Here is a 20,944-nt window from a genome sequence, read left to right as displayed (position 1 = left end):
TTTCATATGTCATATATCTGCTTGCACTCTCTAAGACAGGATGTCCTTGTGTTACCACTGCCTGAAGACGTTCTGGGAGTCTTGTTATGGTTGTATGAATTTGAAAATATCTTTCCCTCATTATATGAGACCACAATCTATCCGTACAGTTTTTCTAAACCAGTGCATACCATTATAGACTTTTCGAATGTTATATATCTTCAAAGTAGAATATTATTTTCCTCCACTCAGCAATGGAGGTACAGTAGCAGTATATATTTCTAAACATAATCCAAACTTAAATGATTGTCAGCTCACGAGCTCGATGTTGCAGGGTTACTTATTTCCTGATGTACTGTCAATTGGATTAAAGCTTACCTAATAACATTGCTTTGAGTAAACCCCCCTTCTCTCTAAAAGTCAGCCATGCAGGTAGGTGAGGACGACTGGCATGAAAACACACCCAGTTGTTCAGATTGTGGAAAAACATGAACTGCCGATATGATACCAATTGGTTTATGGGCGTGGCAAACTATTGAAACTCTCGCTTTTGCACAATACTGCCTCAATGTCGGAATGATATTCTTCGAAAATAGGCAAAAAAAGATATGAAGTATGAAGATTGCACCATTTTCCTAAATCAAAAGGTCTCAACGCAAAATGTTACTTAAAATTAATAGAGAAAATTGTTCATTTTTGTTCACCTGGGAAACATGACAGCTCACAATAACAAACAAGGTGTATATCAATGAAGGTCTATATAAGATATATATTTAGAATATGTAAATAATGTTAGCTGTAAGCTAATAACCATATCAAGATTTCACGTTCTGTAAATGGAGATAATAGACTAAGCTCTAATTTCTAGTTTTCATCTAATTATTAATGATTTGTTAACGATCACGAACCTATTATGACATCTGGAATACCTATAATATATCAAATGTTTTATTTTAATGTGATACTTCCCCTAATATATTACTGTCATCTACTATTTATTAAGCCTCTTCACCTGTTCCATTATATACCCACATTGCCCTACCAGCAGGGCGGCGCAAGGGTTGGGTATCTGCAAACTAAAAATTTCAGTTTTATATTAAAATGTTCACTTATAGTTGTTTGGAAATATAGTTTAAATGGACAGAAACTCTCAATATAGCTCCCCATCCTCAAGATCCAAGTTCATCTTCATTTGTCGGCTATATCTTCATGAGAGAAATGAAATGAATTGAATGGAGTTTCACTTACTTTTCTGCTTCATGAGAGAATCAGCATAAATACCTAAAAATATGTCGATATGTTTTAATAAGTTAAACTGTAAGATGGAAGCTAAATTCTTTGGAAATCTATTTTCATACCTCAACCTTTTTTTTACCAATGCTGTTATTTCTATTCCCAAACGGTGTTGTCCTTTTTTAAGTGGCTTTCCGAGGACATATTGATACGACATATTGATTTTAAAACAACCCCTGTGAGCTATTGTGTACTGGTATTTTATCATCTGATCCGATATTCAAATATCAAAGCATCTTCAAGTTAATGTTACAGATAACAATACCTATATTAACTTCATTTTACAAATACCAGATCAAAAGGTCCCATCTGAATCTTTTATCCCAGCCTTATTATTCAAACCTCGAACATCTGTCAAAAGTTTTGTACCAAAAAAACTTATTCCGTATCTTTAATTGAATGGTCAGTCAAATATGATGACAGATTCTTATTAAAAGTCCTACGATAACCATTCTTCCAATATTTCATTGTAAAGGGGGTACTGGCAATCTGTCTTTTTTTTCATTTTATGTTTTTCGTGCCAATGCAATATAAATCATTCAAATTTAAATGCATTTTGCAATAATAAGTTCATGTAGTCTTGTATTTGTAGATTTCCAAAAATTATGCTTTGAGTTTGAACAGAGCGACGCACTAATGCCATTGATTTTATAGAAAATGCTGACACTGCACATTTTTCAAAAATTAATTGTAATTTGGAATAATTAGAAAGATATCTTTATTTTATTTCGGTGAATGAAATACAATTTCCTCCACACCCTTTCCACCGAAAAACAACACTGGTGAGGAATTTATGGCTGACCTGATTTTGTTAAGAAAGAGAATTAAAGATAATTTATGGCGAGGTTTAGAGTAGATGTCTCTCATTATAATATATTTATCAACACTTCATATTTTATAATATTTGTTAATGTTAAGACAAAAGTTATAAAGATCTAAATTATAAGAATAATGTGACTGAAGGTGGACTGTGAATTATTTTATTTACATTATTTTGTTAGTATACTCGAGGTGTATATGAAGTATGGCCCCCTATCATATTACACGTCCGGACGGCGACGACCAACCCTCTTCAGCTCACCTCATTGGCTGCCATGTCTACGAATTCAGATTGGGAAATTAATTAGGCAAATGTCTAACGTTGAATAAGTAGATAAATCTGATATAAGAGTTAGTTTCCTAAGTATTATGTGACATTCCTTTCGCTATTTTAACCACTGACTTTTGATGTTCTGGGGCTGGCAAGAATAACTATGTAGAAAAACAATGAGTTAGTGTGAGATTATTCTTGGCAAGAATGTACGGCTGTTATGTATATTGATGTAGTGATATCAGGTGTCTTGGTTGATAATGGTTTATCAAGACATTATTAGTTAATATTGACTAGGATAAGTTTAAGATTAAAAGATTAACATCTGATAATTAAAACAAGGATTATCGATTAAACTGAGCAGAAGACAGTTGAGGTGTATATTTGTGAGCGAGTGTTATTATAAAATCAAGGACCGCAGAAAATTTGGTTTTCTAATCCAAAGATAGAATTCCAAAATTCCATTCAAGGATTGATAATTCTATATCAAGGACATAATATAATTATATTACTACAAATCAAGGATTGTATTTCGTTTTCGAGTCGATGGTGGATTGTAGTGGAAATTGTTATGATTTGTGATAAGCCTTTAATACATGGCCAGTCAAATGACTAATGACATTGTTTTTGTAAACATTGTCCATGGACCATCAACTACATACAATTAAATTCACACGTTATTTGAATACGGAAACATTTTCTAGATCACTCATCTAAATCTGGCATATTAGGTTATGTGTGGTAGAAGTATTTTCTAGGATTAACTATGTCGCTACCAAGACGGTTTGATTCTAAAAGTAGGATAGACGGGCTGGAAGGAACACCGGGAATTTATCGTAAGCTAACGGAAGCAGAAGTTATAGCCGATTACATCGAATCTAAAAAGGGAGATCTCTTATTCAATGATAACGGACCGTCGAAAAACGTTTCTAAAGAAGAATCCACGGAGAACAGAACTGTTGAACATACGACATCGGTGAAATCTAGTTCCAGTATCACAAACATAGAGAGAGAACATCAAACTATTCTACAAGCATCATCACCAAGAGCAACATCAACACCTATATCTAAAACAACCACCAAACAGAGTTCAACATCAACACACAGAACAACCAAAACAACAGCAGCTCTTCAATTCTTCAAAGACAAGTACAGAACAAAGGATGACGACAATTCAATTGAAAAACAACAAAAGGATGATGGAAATACATCTTCGTCTTCATCAGCGTCCTCGGATTCTCCAAAAGAAGGTAAACCAAAGAGAAATAAGAGCTTGAATGTGGACAAATCTTTCGTTCCAGTGAATGATTATTACCAATTTTACCAGGTTAATAATCAACAGCCTGAATTTTTAACCGAGGAAAAGATTCAGATATTACGAAAGGATAATGAAATGATGATTAAACAACATGAATTAAAGATGCTCGCCGCGAAATACCACAAGCGTGCTGATTATAATCCTTATGACCAGATTGCTTATTTCGGTCCTGTCGTTCTCAATGAATCCGGAGAACCTCATATTCTCGATAACCCACAGTTTACTTCAGGTTTTCCTTTGGATGAAGAGGTGAGAACAGAATCGACAAACTTGTCAACTTTTAAACCTCACGTACAAATTGGGAATGTTGAGAAACAAGAATTGGACACGAAACCAGTTCAACTACATAGTTTAAAATCCAGCCCCAGTAGTACTGACAGTCAGAATGAAAATCATTGTAAAAATCAGAGGAGGCTTATGGGAAATGTACAGAAAAAAGACAAGAAGGATAGTTTGGAGAATAAAGATAGGAAGATGAGCTCAAGTAGTAGCAGCAGCAGTGAAAACGATAAAGAGAACGTGGAAAAGAAACATGACTATCAGACAAAACAGAGACCATGTTCTGCTACTGACAGTGATGAAAACACGAAGAAAGCTTCACTGCCAGTTGAACATAGTTTACTCAATGTCCTTGATCGACCTTCCTTAATAGCTGACTCAAATGGCAAGAGGAAGAGCTCTAGTAGCAACAGTGGCAGTGATAACGATGAGACGCCAAATGAACCCAAAAATTCTGGTAAAAACAGTAAAGATATAAATGTCACAAAACTCTATGTTGTGACCAAAGATAGAAAGGAATCAGCCGGAAGCAGTAGCCAAGAAGATTCGGGCCATATACAGGATAAGAACAAACGTGAAAAAACTCTGAAGAGAGACAGTATTAAAAGTAATAAAGAAGATCAAGGTCAGGGTAAAAGACCTGATTCTAAGGATTTCTCAGTTGCAGTACGACAGTACAGGAGACATTCCTCCAGCAGTAACACCAGTAATGGTGACAACTACATCGAGATACCAAGCTTACCAGCAGACCATGGAGAGCAAAGCGATCAGAGACAGCTACCTCTGCCTTTACCAATCTCTTCTTCACCAAGAGGAAAGAATTCGTCCAGCAGCAGTAGCAGTAATGAAAATAGTGGCGATAATAATTATATCGAGATACCTACATTACCACCAAGACTCGGAAAGAAAGGGGAACCTATTCCACTTGATCCTAATGATATATCCATAACAAGTCTGATAGTTCATTTCTACAAAATATCCCTACTGATAATACATGTGAGTATTCTTTAATTTCTAATCAAACATGAATTATAGATTTTACCTTGGTTAGTATAATATAATAAGCCATAAAAGGTATAGGGTTTGATATCCAAGGACCCTTCTCGAATGTGATTTTCTCCGCTGATATGATTTATTTTTCAACTGCATTCTTCAAAAGATGAGTAAAATACTTTGGTGGGCCTTTGTTTAACCAGCTGATAGTCTGTTATTCCAATTTTTAACGAGGTTTTGTGAAAGTGTTAGAATCATTTTACCTTTTAAATTTTCATACCATATTAATTTCCTCATATCTGAGATGTTTTCATTCATCAGATGTTTGGTGAGCGGATATTGATATAGGTTACCTAGATTAACATACATGTTACATTAAATAATGTAGTATGTGACACACCATTCTTCATCATGTCGTCCGAACATGTTTTTTCTCTTGTTAATCGGTTATATTATAGTACCCTCGTAAATTAGATAGATGTCTTTCTTATGATATGAAAATCTAGCACATGTATTCAAATATCTGACGTACTCTAAATCCTGAACTTGTTTAATTGACCTATTATGGATTCAATTTGCGATCTTGCAATGCATTCCGGATCTAAGAAAAATCACTCAAATAGAGAAAAATATGAATGTTTTTGAAACCGAATACAGGATCCTATGATAGCCCTATGATAGGGCTGAATATTGATCCTGTATTCGGTCTCACATTCGTTTGATCTCTTCATGTCTCACATGTCCATAATTAATTCATAATTAGCTAAACAAGAAATACCAGCAGAATTCCAATGAGTGACCGATCAAGAAAGGTCTTAAATGTATTTTTTGTTTATCCAGACTGTACAAACACAGACATTTATGATTGGTTAAAACTTTTAGTTATATGCAAAAAGAATATAATGATATGGTTAAGAATACATGATAATTCATTAAAAACACCAGTTAATCTAATAGTTTGCTTAATTTGACACTAGAAAAAAAAAAAACCCATCTCAAAATGTAATGAAATTATAGTCGTTTGCATTACGCTGAAAGAAATGATACGGCTTTGGAAGAAATATTTGTTAGGGTTAACCAATTTGAGCATAACATTCACATTTACTAATAACAAACCTTACTTAATTTAAAGGTCAAGTATCATGGCCCTGTGGTTAATAAAACAAACAAACAGTTTAGGATAATCTGTAACTAAACATTGAGAAAATAGTCAACAAACTAATTCTACTTATCATTCCATTATACCTGTATAGTATAGGTATATATATAATACCAGATTTTCACAAGTTGTCCTGTAAACAGATTTATCAATGTCCACTATTTTAATACTATAATAGTCAATTAGTATAGAAACTGGACAGCAAGACTCTATGTGTCAGTCTGATGATCCGTTAGCCAAAAAACATGATCGGATCTTTTGTAATTTTTGCGTTTTCAACACCAATACATTTTTCATTAGTAGTCTCACTTTATTCAAATATTTTTAAGGATTAATGTAACATTGGAGAATGTACACTACTTTGATTTTCCCAAAAATGAATTGCAATACATGGAGTGAAATATTGAACCTTTTATGGTCGTGATTAAGAAATCAATTGGGCTGCATCTACGTCATGTCATTACTTGACAGATTTTTGTAACCATTTTAAGATATTTTTATTACCTAATAAAGAACTTGACATTATTTTAAAGTCAATATGATTATATATAGATTAACTCTGGATTGGACATTATAAATAATCTTTATATACTTATATACATATAGTCCATATTAATATCAGCACTTGGGGGCGCCACCTTAAGAGAAAGGAATAATATTAGTACAAGCGTTGACCTCTTATTTCAAGAATGTGACCTAATGACTCTATGGAATATTATAAGGCTTGTAGATGTGTGGTCGTGGTTAAAGAAATTCAACTTGGATATAAGCCAAGTAGTTTTATCTATGTGTGAGACACTCCGACACATCAAGACAATGGGCTATGAATTTATTGCAATAAAGATAAAAGGATCCAGTCACACCTGTTGGCATTTTTAAACCATCGTTGCTCTTATTGCGTCCCTTTTATTTAGCGATTTGTATTCCTTTCACTGTTGTCAAAATTATTGTGACCACTAAATTCAAAAGTTAGCCTATATCCCTTCAGAATTGTTCAGCTTAATGAAAAGGGCGATGGCAGATATTTGATGTTTGCTATTTCTTGAGCCACGCAAGATTAAATGGACTTGATATCTTCAACAGTGCTTTAGGAATCAAGCTTGACATTCACACTTAATCTGACACAGAATCTAGACTTGCATGGGTTGGAATGACTTTATTGACAAAAGTGTCTCATCCAAAAGAGAGAAACAATAATTTGATGGCATCTTAAAACTGCAAATGTAAGTAAATTATGTGCAGGTGGGACGAATCCCAAAATGACATTTCAGGAATCTTTTTCACAGAAAATTCACCAAAAGTTTTGAAGATATACAAAATAATTCAGGTTTCATATTCTTCGTCCCCAGGATAGAATAAGTAGGAGTTCATAGAGTTAATCACTTTAAGGCACCAATATTACACCATTACTCTGAGGAATTCAACTCTTCATAAAAGGAAACAACATAAAACAATAAGTATCGTAACTTCCGGTTGAGATAAGTAGCGGAAGGATATAGAGTTTTTCTTTTAGAAGCAGGATGCTAAACCGTTCACAAAATATGCATGATCTCTCTGATCTTGAGTGTCAGTAAGAAATCAAAATAGCGAATGCAAATATCACAAAACTACACTTTCACAATCTGTTACTCTTGATAACTTTATACAAAATGGTTAATTAAAATAGTGACAAAACTAAAATTTTGAAATTACAAAAGGTTCAGTATGATGTATATATGGATTTTAATTCCACCACTCCTCAGAACTCAGAACTCTCAATATTTTAATATTAATGATGAAATTTTGTCCGTCAATCTACCCTTCTGGGCTTAACAAAGAAAAACACTAGTAGGGAAACATGTCATAAAGGTCAAAGGCAAATTTGTACTATTTATGCATATGGCAAGGGCAATGTGTTTCAATATCGGGGTAGATTTTTAGTTATTTGAAATGTAATAGAAATGATGAGTTGTATCTAAGGCTAATCCAGAAAAATCTGAAACGTGTACTTTTTTGCAAAAGGTTTTAGAGGTTTTTTAATCAAAGATTTTTCCTTCAACTGACACAAAAACTCCACAGTCACAATTCACCGTTATGAAATGAAATTAAATGAATGGAGTTATACGTTCTAGTCCTGTAACTTGTGGGATAGTGAAGATAATCGTGCAATGGGGGAAATTTTGCCAAGACAGACTTCCAGCTGTCGAGGGATCTTAAACGTACACAGCCTGTAGCTATGCCGGGATTGGGCCTTGGACACTCAGGTTTGTGAGCAAGCGGTTAAATCACTGAGCTACCGCAGCACCCTGATTACCTTTAGAGGTTTGTAATGTTAGTCAAATAGTCATAATACCTTTTTACATGATCTTGTTGATAGGTTGTTGCTTTTTAGACTAAAATATAAATTAAAATACGCTAAACTCTACATGTTTTGACCTAGTTTTAATTTAAAATCTAAATATTTTGTAAAATAATATTTGAAATATGACCAATATGACTAACAATAACAAATTGTTGGTGATGATTTCACGAAGTGATCAACTTTGTCAGCCTTGCATATTTGTGATGGCATAGAGTTCGAGGTCGTTTGTCTCACTTTAATCCCATAAATTAGACAGGATAGATTCTGTTCCATTCATTACATACGAACAAAACAGTACGATCTTGACCAAAATGTGAGTTATTATATTATTGTCTTATATTTTAGATTCCGAGCCGTATGAAATGGAACCCAAGCAGCTAGGACCTAATGGTATTGGCATGGAAAAGTTAGAGGCTCAAATAATTACAGATGTTTCACGGACACCTACTCCCCCTCCACTACCGAGCAGTAATCCACCACCATTACGTAAAGATATCCCCAGTGACTACAATATTGAACACACGATAAAGAAGATAAAAGACAGTAATGACACGCCCCTACCAGAATATGAGGACGAAGTATTTGAAGCTAAAATGACACCAAATTACCATGGTATAGATAGCCAGTATTTAGAGAATGGTTCAGTTGAGATAAGAAATAATAAAGAAACTCAATTAACTAACGACTTAAAACAGCCAAGAATACACATGGATATACAACAACAACCAGACAAGGCTAAAAGAAGACATTCTTCACATAGTAACAGTTCCAGCGATTCTTCCAGTGACGATGGCAAAGAGAAACTAAAGACCCATTCCAAAAATGTGCTACCATTGGCTAAATCAAAGGATTGCAATATTAATGCAAATGGAATGACTGGTGACAAACAAAGATCACCAAGTTCGGATAGCAGTTCACCAGACACCAAGAAAAAAGAAGACAAACCATCCCCACCACCTAGAAAATTAAAAAAAGAAGAAGAAGAACACAAGGATGTGGTAGATACACCAACACAAACGAACGACGATGTTGATACGACAGATAGAGAAGTCCAGGTTTGTGAGGATAGTTTGGAAGGCAAAGATCTTAAAGCAGGAGATTATTTGGATTTTTCAATTAGTACAAGTGAATCTCCATCAGCGTTTAGTACACCAAGGGGACCTTGTAACAAGATCAGATCTGTGTCTTCGTATTCCAGTTCATCAGAAGACGAAAATAAAAAACCGTATAAAATTAAGGGTTTGCCTAAACAGGATATAAATCACAGAGAACTGTTTCCTGCAAAACCCAAAGAAGATTCTCCAAAGGTAGGAACTGTTTTGAAAAATGATAATACACCAGCTCTGCCTCTGAAACCAACTGACAAATCCGTTTCTAGCTCTGATTCTATTTCTTCGGAAAATATTACATCTTATAACGTTAATCCAGAAAATGAATCGGATAAAGATAAAAAGCTCGATGTATCAAAAGATAAAACTTCGGAACATGAAGTGGAGATCAAAGTACCAAAAATACCAAAACGTAAAGATAAGAGCCAACCACCAGAAATCCCAAAACGGAAGACAAAACAGACCTCTCAAGAAAAAGAAAGCAAAGACAAAAACAAAGTTGGTAGTCATAGCAGTAGTAGTAGTTGTAGTAGCTCAGATTCTGATAGTGATGAAAATAAAAATTCGAAGAAAGAGAAGTCAAGAAAACAGAAAACAAAAAGATCTGATTCGGGCGGAATTCGGGCGAAAATTGAAGAATTTTTCAAAAGAAAGGACAAGAAATCAAAACCCGACAAAAAAGATAGAGAGAAGAAAAAATCGACTACAGATGAAGAATGCCAAAAGGAAGTTGCAAAAGTAAATAACACTCAACCACCGGTATCTCGTTCTCCCGAAAATATTTATGAAGAACTGATCGTGCAAAAAGGAAAAAATAAAAATCTTTCACCTTCAAAAACATCTACTAATAATTCAGCAGAAACTGAGACACTAACAGTTGATTTACCAAGCTTTAAGGGTGAAGTTGACCTTAAAAATCACTCTGGACAAAATATTGATTTGCCAAGCATAAAAGGTGGTGCTGACATTGGAAAACCTTCTGTGGGATTACCTAATATTGATTTGCATAGCTGCAATGCCGACATTGGAAAACCTTCTTTACCAAGTGTGAATTTACCAAGCATTAAAGGTGATCTAGACATTGGGTCTTTACCAAGTGTGAATTTACCCAGCATTAAAGGCAATGTCGATGCTGGGAAACCTTCTCTACCTGGCGTCGATTTGCCCGGCTGTAATGTCGACATTGGAAGCCCTTCTTTACCAAGTGTGAATTTACCTGGTGTTAAAGACGACGTCGATGTTGGGAAAGCTTCTCTACCTGGCGTCGATTTACCGAGCTGTAATGTCAACATTGGAAAACCTTCTTTACCAAGTATGAATTTACCTAGCGTTAAAGGAAATGTCGACATTCGGAAGCCTTCTTTACCAAGTGTGAATTTACCTAGCGTTAAAGGCAATGTCAACATTGGAAAACCTTCTTTACCAAGTGTGAATTTACCTAGCGTTAAAGGCAATGTCGACATTGGGGAGCCTTCTTTACCATGTGCGAATTTGCCAAGCGTTAGAGGCGATGTCGACAAATGTAGACCTTTTGCGTCTGGCGTCGATTTGCCTAGCTGTGATGTCGACATTGGGAGACCTCTGCCAGATGTCAATTTATCCAGCAGTGGTGATAAGCCGTGTATACCAAATGTGGAAATACCTAAACTTAACGGTGATATTGGCATTGGTATACCTTTAGTACCAACAGGTAATGGCGACGTGTGTTTTGAGAAACCTAATTCCAAAATAGATTCACCTAAAGTAGATTGTGATGTGAAACTTACAAAGCCCAGCATTCCAGAGGTTAATGTTACAAGAGAAGAGCAACCAATTTCATCAAATGCAAAATATTCTATTCCACCGATAGATTTGTCTGGATTTACTGATGATAATAACAGTCCGATTCATAAAACTATTGTATCTGTTCCTGGTAACGCTGTACACACGACTTCAGGGGAACCACAAAAACCTAGTCGTAAAGCAAGAAGTCATAAAAATAATAAGGACGACGACGGAACCAAGAGAGAAAAGGGTTCGAGAAAGAAAGACAAAGGTAGGAGAAAGAGATCAGTATCTTCGTCAGCATCATTAAGTAGTAGCAGCTCATCCTCCAGTAGTCATATTATTGATACATCTCATGATAACAGTATTATCATAGAACAATCTCAAAATCATACACCAGAGAAACAAAAGATAACAGACAATATACAAGCTGCTGTTTCATCACCTCTGACTATCACCCCATCTGTAACAGTCAAATCGCCATCTAAAGATATTTATGCAACACCCAATAAACTTAAATCAGAGCACCTGGACGTTGGTATACCAGAATCACCCTCTGAAGGAAACCATTTCGTTGTTGTTGCCATTGACTTTGGTACGACATTTAGTGGATATGCCTTCAGTTTCGTGAGAGATCCAGAGAATATTTTGATGATGAGAAAATGGGAAGGAGGTGATCCAGGAGTCATCAACCAAAAGACACCAACCATCATTTTATTAGAACCTCATGGAAAATTCCATTCCTTTGGGTTTACTGCCAGAGATGCCTACAACGATTTGGACCCAAAGGATGCGGCTTCCTGGCTGTATTTCGACAAGTTTAAAATGGTTTTACATCACCAATCGGTAGGTACAATTTTGCAATATAAACAGTTACATGTATTAGAATAATTACTCAAAATAGTCGGTAATATTAAAACCGAGAAGAAGTTGCTATCCCTGTTAGGAAGATCTTAAGAATCATTGTATATAGAAACTCCTGAGGTATTTTTGACTTTTCTCTTTGATTTGAATGATTTTAAAATTGATTTTTTCTGCAATTGTACTTTGTCCATAATAGAAGCTGGCGTTCTATACACTCTAGATCTAGTTGACAGTGAGTTAACACGTAAAATGTTGTAATGATAACTGTGTATGTAGGTCATGGAGTGTAATTAGAATGTGATATATATGTGTATTCTGATATTAATTACTTTTCCTCAACACCCTTATCTCTATACTCTAGAAAAGACCAGCCAGCCTAGCTACAGGTCATGTATGTTAATCGTGCTAATGTAGACCTTCAACTCATAAACAATACCTACTCTTGTTTTATTTTTTATGAATAACATTTAGAATTCAAATGAGATTTGGATTACAAATATTTCTTTAGTTGACTAAATTTCGCATATTTCAGATTCCTTTGAAATACCCCAATTCTGGAATTAAGTCAAATTGCTATACACCTATCAATCTACTTTGTTTCACTTCAAGATCAAGAATTTGTTTTATTTGATAGATGGACATGCCTTCCGTCCAAAATATATACCCATAATTTCCACCTTTTGGTTCGACATGCTGCAATATCCAATATAAATGTGTATGTTTGATTTGTCACTTGCATTCGATTTTGATGACAGCTTTGTGACTTCAATTTAACTATCATCGTCATGTTACATGTTTTTATTTCAAGGAGTTAACGAAAGACACAATGATTGCTGCCAGTAATGGAATGATGTTTCCAGCTCTCAACATTTTCGCTTATGCCCTCAAATTTTTAAAAGATCACGCTCTACAGGAATTGAGTGATCAAAGTGGGTTTGAAATAGTCAATGAAGATATCAGATGGGTAATAACTGTTCCTGCCATTTGGAAAGCACCAGCTAAACAATTCATGAGACAAGCTGCTTATAGTGTAAGTTTCCGTTATTATTTCCTTAGATGTTCTGACATATCACCACGGGCACTTTAAAATATGCAATTATCCGTTTGAACAGAAAAGCAAATACGAATGGATAAATGACATCAGTATACACTATTTGCAAAATAACAGATATATGGTCAACCTAAAGAACGATGCACAACTGCTTTATGTCCACTGAAAAACTGAGTTGCATTAGTTTTCGAAGTCATACCAATATTGGCATTCAGATGTGTTATACCATGTTTCTTCAAATGGTTCATAGAAATACGGGTTACAATTTGTGTTGTAGGCGAGCCTGGTGTCATCGGATTCACCTGATAAACTATTGATCGCATTAGAACCTGAGGCTGCTTCTATATATTGTCGAAAGTTAAAAATGCACCAACTGATTCCCGAGTATCCTATACAGAGACCACTACAGTCACCAAAACATGCTCGACCAGAACAAATAGATACTTCCGACGCCTGTAATATTGATGCAGGTAAATATAATATGCAGCACATTGATCATAACTTTTGTGAGAGTCGTTTGGAGAAAAGGTCAAATGACAATTATTAGCAAGAATATGAGATTGCAAGAGCTGTAGATTATTTGATAAAACGTATTCTGTTTCTGCAATGGGCGGACATGCAGCGAAGGTGATGTGCATGAATAAGTGAATCCCATCCTCTTATTATCCTCCAATTCCACAGACTCTCATCCATGGTTTTATAGCCTCTGGCTTATTAATTTAAATTATGCTTTCAGAAAAAATACCAACAGAATATAGTTTTCCGTTACAATTATCTCCAAACCAAACTCTGGACTCTTCAATGAGAGGTGTGGTATTAACACATCAACTGCTTTTTCATTTTTATGTTCACAAACTACATACTATCTATCGCTCGGGTTTGTTCTTTCCAGATATATCACAAATCTGTCCCAAACCCGATATCACAATCTCAATATCATATCATATAATATATTCATATTCCGTCTATATCACTATTTCTCAACGCTATCACATTATTTTAATCCCATCTCAAACCTATCTCTTTCATTTGGAACTTATAAAACAATATTTTTTCACAACAATATTTCAGACATGTCACTCTAATATAATCCGAATATTCTGCTTCCCACTCTCAAAGATAAATTTCTACTTTATCACAATGATATCAAAACTCTTGTCCTAACATTATCACAATATCAAAGCTTCTCTTTTACGTGAACCTAACGACTAAAAGTCTAATTTATCAAAAAAATATCTCAGTCTTGTATCTAACTCTAGGACATCAATCCTAAATAACAACTTCATTACAGCGATATCTAGGTCTCAGTCACATATACACAATATCACAATAGCTTCCCTTGTACACCAATCTTAACGTCAAATGTTCACTTTGTCGCTTCAACATTATCACAATACACGAGCTTTTCTGCACATTAATCTAAAGGTAAATGTCTTCTTTATCACAAAAATATCTGAGCCTTGTCACTCTTACATTATCTCAATATTCCAGCTTCTCTAGTACATCAATCTAATGGTAAATGTCTACTTTATCACAACAATTAGTCAACCTAGAAACTCTAATATTATCACAATATCTCAATAGCTTCTCTAGTAGATCATTCTTTACAATAACTGTCTACTCTATCACAACATTATCTCCGTTTTGTTACTTAACATTATTACAATATCCCAGCTTCGATGTTACATCAATCTTGACGATTTCGTATGTATTTCGGTGTACAAAAGTACATGCAATTTCTCAGAAAGCTCAGTGTATATACATTTAGAATTACTATTATACATTGCTGCACAGGTGGTTTAGTCGGTAGTTTGGTTCCAGGTACTATTGTGATGGTGATTGCCTTATAGTATTTATTTTTTTCTTTCAGCTTCTGAATTCGGTGTGTATTTGGGTATAGGTTGTACTTAAGATCATGTCAATCTTTCATTAAAGACATAATAATATATAGTCTGTAATTTGTTTAACTAGCTTTATATAACTTAATGTATCTTAATCCATGTCTCTGCTCTAAACAATTACTTCTTCGTTATTTTTACTTTTACTTTATTCAAATGCATATGGTTATTTCGGAATCGAATGTAATTATTCAACCTGAAATCAAATTTCGTTATCTAAATGAATCTTCTTTTCTTTTTATTATTTGATCTGCTAAAAAAGGCATTCCGGATAGTAACATATAATACACAATATAATATGCTGATTATACAATTCTGTCAGTTTAGGTTAATTTTTTGTGATTCATATTTTATTTTTATAGTCTTATGCATTATTATGTACTGTCGACTAAAATTAATAAATACTACATTACAATATTTACTAAATACCTGTATTTTCAGATTGAAATTTTATCGAAACAAGTTTATTTTCACAAATTTGTAAGCTCTGTGATGCTTGTTATATTTATTTATCTGCTCTTTCTAATTTATAACATTTAAAGATGTGGATAGGATTATTACCGATTTCGGTTAGTTACAAAGTTTTATTTTTCCACGGTTCACCTAAACAAGATACAAAGTGTTGTTATTTAATAGAACTTAGAATTATATAGTGTCTTGCCATTCAACTCATTATATAATTATTTGTGTTTATTGTATCAGGGACGAGGTATATGGTAGTAGACTGTGGTGGAGGTACAGTAGATATTACTGTACATGAACTCAATCTTGATGGTAAACTGGTAGAACTTCATAAAGCAACTGGTGGTCCATATGGAGCAGTAGGTTAGATAATTCAGATATAATTGAAAGTAAATGGTTAATATATATGCAAAATAAACATTTTGCCATTCAAAGATCATTTTCGTTGTTCATGGTCTACGCATTATTTTCACTTACCCTCTTTCTTGGACTAAAATGGAATAATTTTTTTCTGATCCACGAGACGAAGACATAGCTTAAAAGTAATACTCCAGTATACAAATTCTGAGATGCTTTTTATACGCCCATGTGAATATTTGGTCGTATATTGTCGTTGCCCCTGTCCGTCGGTCAGTCCGTCAACATTTCTTATGGGTACATTAGGGACTTAGATGGCTGTCAAGTTCGAATTTTGCGATTTTTCGATGAATGGTGATCATTGGGATTGATAAGATGGCGGCCAAGTTCGAATTTGACGATTTTTACCCTTAACTTAGGAAAAACGTGTCAAAATTTGTTTGTGAACACAATAGTGACTACAGTTTCCAACTGATTTTAATGAAATTTGGTGTGATCATTTATATTGATGAGATCATGGACAAGTTAAAATTTGACGATCTTTCAATGAACGTTTTTTGAGTTATTGCCCTTGACTTAGGAAAAACGCGTCAAATATAGCAGTGAGCACAAAAGAGACTAGTGTTCATGTTCAAATTTGACGAGAGGTTTTTGAGTTATAGCCCTTGACTTCAATAAAATGCTTCAAAATTTGTTCATAAGCACAATATAGACTACCGTTTTCACCTGATTTTTTGGTAATTTAGTGTGACGATTTATGTTGATAAAAGAAATGAAATGAATGGAGTTTTAGGTCTTTTTTATTTATATTGATTAGATCTTAGTCAAGTTTTCGATAATTTCTCTTTTAACAAGTTTTTGCCTATGATATTAGAGCTGTGTGATATGATGCATTTGGGTTATTGATATTGATTTTAAAACATTTTGTGGAATTACTCAGCATAAATAACTAGTAGTAAATATATATCATTGAATTCAAACTAATAAAATGTCTTTAATATGAGAAAATTGGTACTTCAGTCATTAAAGAATGTTTTATCATTTCTGACAGCTGCCAGTTGGCGTATGTTAACTTGCCTGGCAAGCTATCTTTCTTTTTGCAGGTGTCGATATTGAATTCGAGAAGTTGTTATGTTGTATTTTCGGAAAGGAATTTATTATAAACTATAAACAGCGATATCCTGTGGGTTGGGTTAATTTGATGGCCAACTTTGAATCCAGAAAAAGATCAGCCAATCCAACAAAACCATCGTCTTCAAATATTTCGTTGCCGTTTTCATTTATTGATTATCACAAGAAACATAGAGTAAGTATGAATACCTCAAGGATAATTTGGTACGAGCAATCTGGGAAAGATCTGTGCCAGGCCAAGTTCCGGTCTCTAGACAGGATTTTTGGATACCTTAATTGTTAAGGGTTGTCTCGTTCTTTTTAATAGACAACCAAACAGATACATGCTAGTAACATAACTCTGCAAGGCCGCATGTATTCTTAATGACTATTCAAGATCATTCGTCTTCTGGTCAATCTCTCCAATACTTCTGGAATTTCTAAGGAATCCAAGCCATCTGACCTAATCTAAAACGTATTTGTATTATAATTGAAGGGGAGACAAGTAGAAAGTATGGTCAAGAAACATGGTGATAAAGATGTGCGATGGTCAGCTCAAGGAATGTTACGACTCAGTCCTGAAGCTATGAAATTATTATTTATACCAACCATTGATAAAATAAAACAGGCTATTGGTGATGTTATAAATCATCCAAATGCTAGAAGTGAGTTGTTGTCATCTTGACAAGAATCATTCAAACTGTTACAGTTGCTTTTAGTATTATATCGCCTTCAACAGAGATCCTGCTCATTTGTTGCACTGATGCCACTTAAGCTCTTCATGGTGCCGATGTTGATAGCTTCGCTGATTTTCGGATTTTTTTCACCTGATTCAGCAATACGTTTCAAATAAGATATCATTTTTGGGGGCATTCAGTTGATCTGGACCAGATACAATTTGATTTTAACCAAATGTCAATGAGGTGTGATCGATAATTATGTTATACCTTTTAGGGTTGAAGTATATGTTTTTAGTCGGTGGATTTGCTGAATCTCCGATAGTCCAACATGAGATCAGAAAAGAATTTGATAGTAATAAAAAACACATTGTAAAGGTTTTAATACCACAGGCTGTAAGTCTGGCCATATTGAAAGGTAATTACATGCTAAAATGTTATTATACAATATCTATAAGAAATCAAGTGTGTGTGTGTGTGAAATTCTGTGAAAAAAAGTGATAACCTAATTTGTAAAAGCAAGTTTTAGGCTACTCTTTTATTTACATTGCTTGAAAAATGAAAATGATTTTAAAACAAAAATTAATGAAACTTTTTTTTTAAAAAAACGCTTCATTTTCTGAAGCAACCAATGCATACTCCCACTAATCAACTCTTGAAATCTCCAAAGAAACTGGTCACGTTGTTTGATGTATATATTCATTCCTTTTAGAATTTAACAGCCTAGAAGGTAGTTTCACAAAAATCATAATTTTAATGAATCTGCTAGTAACAGTAAAGTAACAGCTATGTGTAATCAAATAATGCATTATTGTATCATTTCTAATGACTAATGTGTTATTTGTTCTAGGTGCCGTTATGTATGGATTAGATCCTACAGTAGTCAATGTAAGAAGATCAAGATTGACGTATGGTATTGGTGTACTTAATAGATTCGATACCGAGAAACATCCTCAGTCTAAACTAGTTACCAGAGATGATAAAGAATGGTGTACTGATGTGTTCGAGAAGTTTGTAGTCACTGATGAGCCAGTAGCATTAGGAGACGTCGTATTAAAGAGTTACACACCAGCTGTTTCAGGACAAAATAAAAGTATTATCAATATATATTGTAGTGAGGATGAAAACGTACAATTTATAACTGATATTGGTGTCATGAAATGTGGCACTTTGACTCTTGATCTGTCAGAAAATGATATTGACGTTCTGCCATACAGACGTGAAATACAGATCCTTATGTGTTTTGGTGACACAGAAATTAAAGTCAGTGCACAGGATATTTCAACAGGCCAAGTTGTGAGAAGCACTATAGATTTCTTGAATAAGTAACTTAGAGACATATTTATTGCCGATTAAGTTCAATTTTCATGCTATCATAGCAGCCTTAAACTTATTCATTGCCGACTGAAATTGAACTTTAAAGCTATCATTGTGACCGAAGCTAATAAAATTGACAAACACGTTAAAATAAAGTATCATTGGATTAACTAATCAGATTATTATATTACTTTATAGTGTTTCAAGTATGCTTAGTAAGGCTACATGCGTTTACTTTATTTTGAAATCAATTTGTACACACATTTTCACATTGTAACGTAGTATTATACAATTATAATTTATTTCATGTAACCAAATTACAAATAGTCAAATTATCAGACAGTATTAGAGTTTATCATAGTATAGTACAATTTTTAAGCTAATTGTTATACAGTATATAATATTATAAATATGAAATCCGTACCATTAAAATATATATTTTAACATCTTTTTCTTTCAACAATATGAATAGCAATCTCAAAAAAAGAAAGGAAGGGATAAATTTACTAGCCTCTGGTAAATTCATGTCATCAATTCCTGTGATCTTTTTAGGTTGGCTATAGGTTACTTCGCTGTCATTTTTCTTTGTCAATTGCATAACTGCAGAAGCGATCCGATGAGTTCTCTCTTGTAGACAATCTGGACAAATGAGTATGTATGAGTATGTAGTCGTAGATCTGGGAAGTGAAGTGACATGAACAATAAGTAGTGTGCTGTTCAGGGATACCGAAAAAATTAAGACAAATTACCTAAAATACAGAGCCAAATATTTCTTGGAACTGTCGTTTTCAGTTTAGAGTCTGCTGTAAGCTTTTACAGTAAAGTAGATAAACTTAGTTGCAGTTGGAAAATTCGTGACCTCCATCATGTTACAGTGTCAGGAAATCATTTAGTTATCGGGGAAGGGAAAGTTTGATTCTCCCAAATGTACAGGATAAAACAAACAATTTATTGAGAAATTGGAATAAACTTTCTAAAAAAACTTCTTCCGTTCTTCACGAAAGGCGGGTTGGAGCATTCCGGAAGTCGAAACTCGGAATGTCCAGACCCGGCTTTCGTAGTTCTGAAATTAAATAAAATAATAACTTTCCCAATAGTTTGATATACATGTAATTTACTAAAAATATTTTATGAACAAGGTTCTCATTTAATTAGGCTTAGTTCCGATTCTTGAATATGAGACAATCATCTTTTGTTCGTAAACATGGAGTAAAATAATGGGCATTGAATATCTTACTTGTTCAATTACTGGTGGGATTAAAATGAGATAACAAAGGGTGCCTTGTCTGCATTATAGCGAATATACAGTCCTATCGGTCTGTATTTATTGTCTCGATTCAATGTGTTGCTCTTATAGCTTGGCGGAATTTCGTAGTTTCATCTGCATGTAGGAGATGCTCCTCGCTCGATCGGGTTCCTTTTCTTCGTGGAGTTCCTTAAAGAAAACCGAGTTTCTGATATAAAGGAACATGTTTGGCATCTACTTTACAGACATGGGTCACTCCTTAAACCTTATTTCGACACAAAATCTGTTCGTAGCTGCTATCTCCGCTAAAGTGGAACATTTTATTTTCGTAAATCGCTACGCTCTTTCAGTTTTGAGAAAATGTTGCTGTTATTCAGAGGCTATCATATTTCAAGCAGATTCTATTCCAAATTAAAATACAGATTCAAATTTTAGTTTTCGTAAGGTTTTTCGTTTCACCTTTTTACAACACCTATTGATACAATCTAATTGGTATCGAATGGATGCCATCAACACGAGATAAAATATCGAAGTATCATGAACAATAGTTTCTATAGCAATGACGAGGCAAGTCAAGTCCAGAATTCTCGACAGGTACATTTTAAATTCACCAGTAATATTTAGGACAGTTTGAAAG

General features: G+C 34.1%; 2 protein-coding genes across 2 annotated transcripts; both read left to right on the top strand.

Moving 5' to 3' along the window:
• Positions 1 to 2,604: 2,604 nt before the first annotated feature.
• Positions 2,605 to 9,413, top strand: LOTGIDRAFT_232232 (hypothetical protein). Its single transcript, XM_009056095.1, has 2 exons — positions 2,605 to 4,955; positions 8,798 to 9,413. The coding sequence occupies exons 1-2, from the start codon at positions 3,129 to 3,131 to the stop codon at positions 8,831 to 8,833; spliced, it is 1,863 nt and encodes a 620-aa protein (XP_009054343.1). The 5' UTR covers positions 2,605 to 3,128; the 3' UTR covers positions 8,834 to 9,413.
• A 2,485-nt stretch (positions 9,414 to 11,898) lies between these two features.
• LOTGIDRAFT_117631 (hypothetical protein) lies at positions 11,899 to 19,073 on the top strand (the record flags this gene model as incomplete). Its single annotated transcript, XM_009056094.1, has 8 exons — positions 11,899 to 12,171; positions 12,998 to 13,219; positions 13,518 to 13,752; positions 15,841 to 15,963; positions 17,061 to 17,263; positions 17,564 to 17,732; positions 18,022 to 18,162; positions 18,595 to 19,073. Coding segments are annotated over 8 exons (1,845 nt in total), but the record flags the coding sequence as incomplete, so codon positions are not given.
• Positions 19,074 to 20,944: the final 1,871 nt, after the last annotated feature.

Source organism: Lottia gigantea (assembly GCF_000327385.1).
Source record: "Lottia gigantea unplaced genomic scaffold LOTGIsca_26, whole genome shotgun sequence".
NCBI classification, from domain to species: Eukaryota; Metazoa; Mollusca; class Gastropoda; family Lottiidae; genus Lottia; species Lottia gigantea.
The sequence above is the reverse complement of the archived record's forward strand: the minus strand, read 5'-3'. Positions and strand labels throughout refer to the sequence as shown.

What these genes read in the sequence shown, in the direction of transcription:
- LOTGIDRAFT_232232 (XM_009056095.1), top strand. Translation starts at nt 3,129, where the DNA reads ATGTCGCTACCAAGACGGTTTGATTCTAAAAGTAGGATAGACGGGCTG. An exon ending in TATCCCTACTGATAATACAT is followed by an intron (nt 4,956 to 8,797) that starts GTGAGTATTCTT and finishes CTTATATTTTAG; the next exon opens with ATTCCGAGCCGTATGAAATG.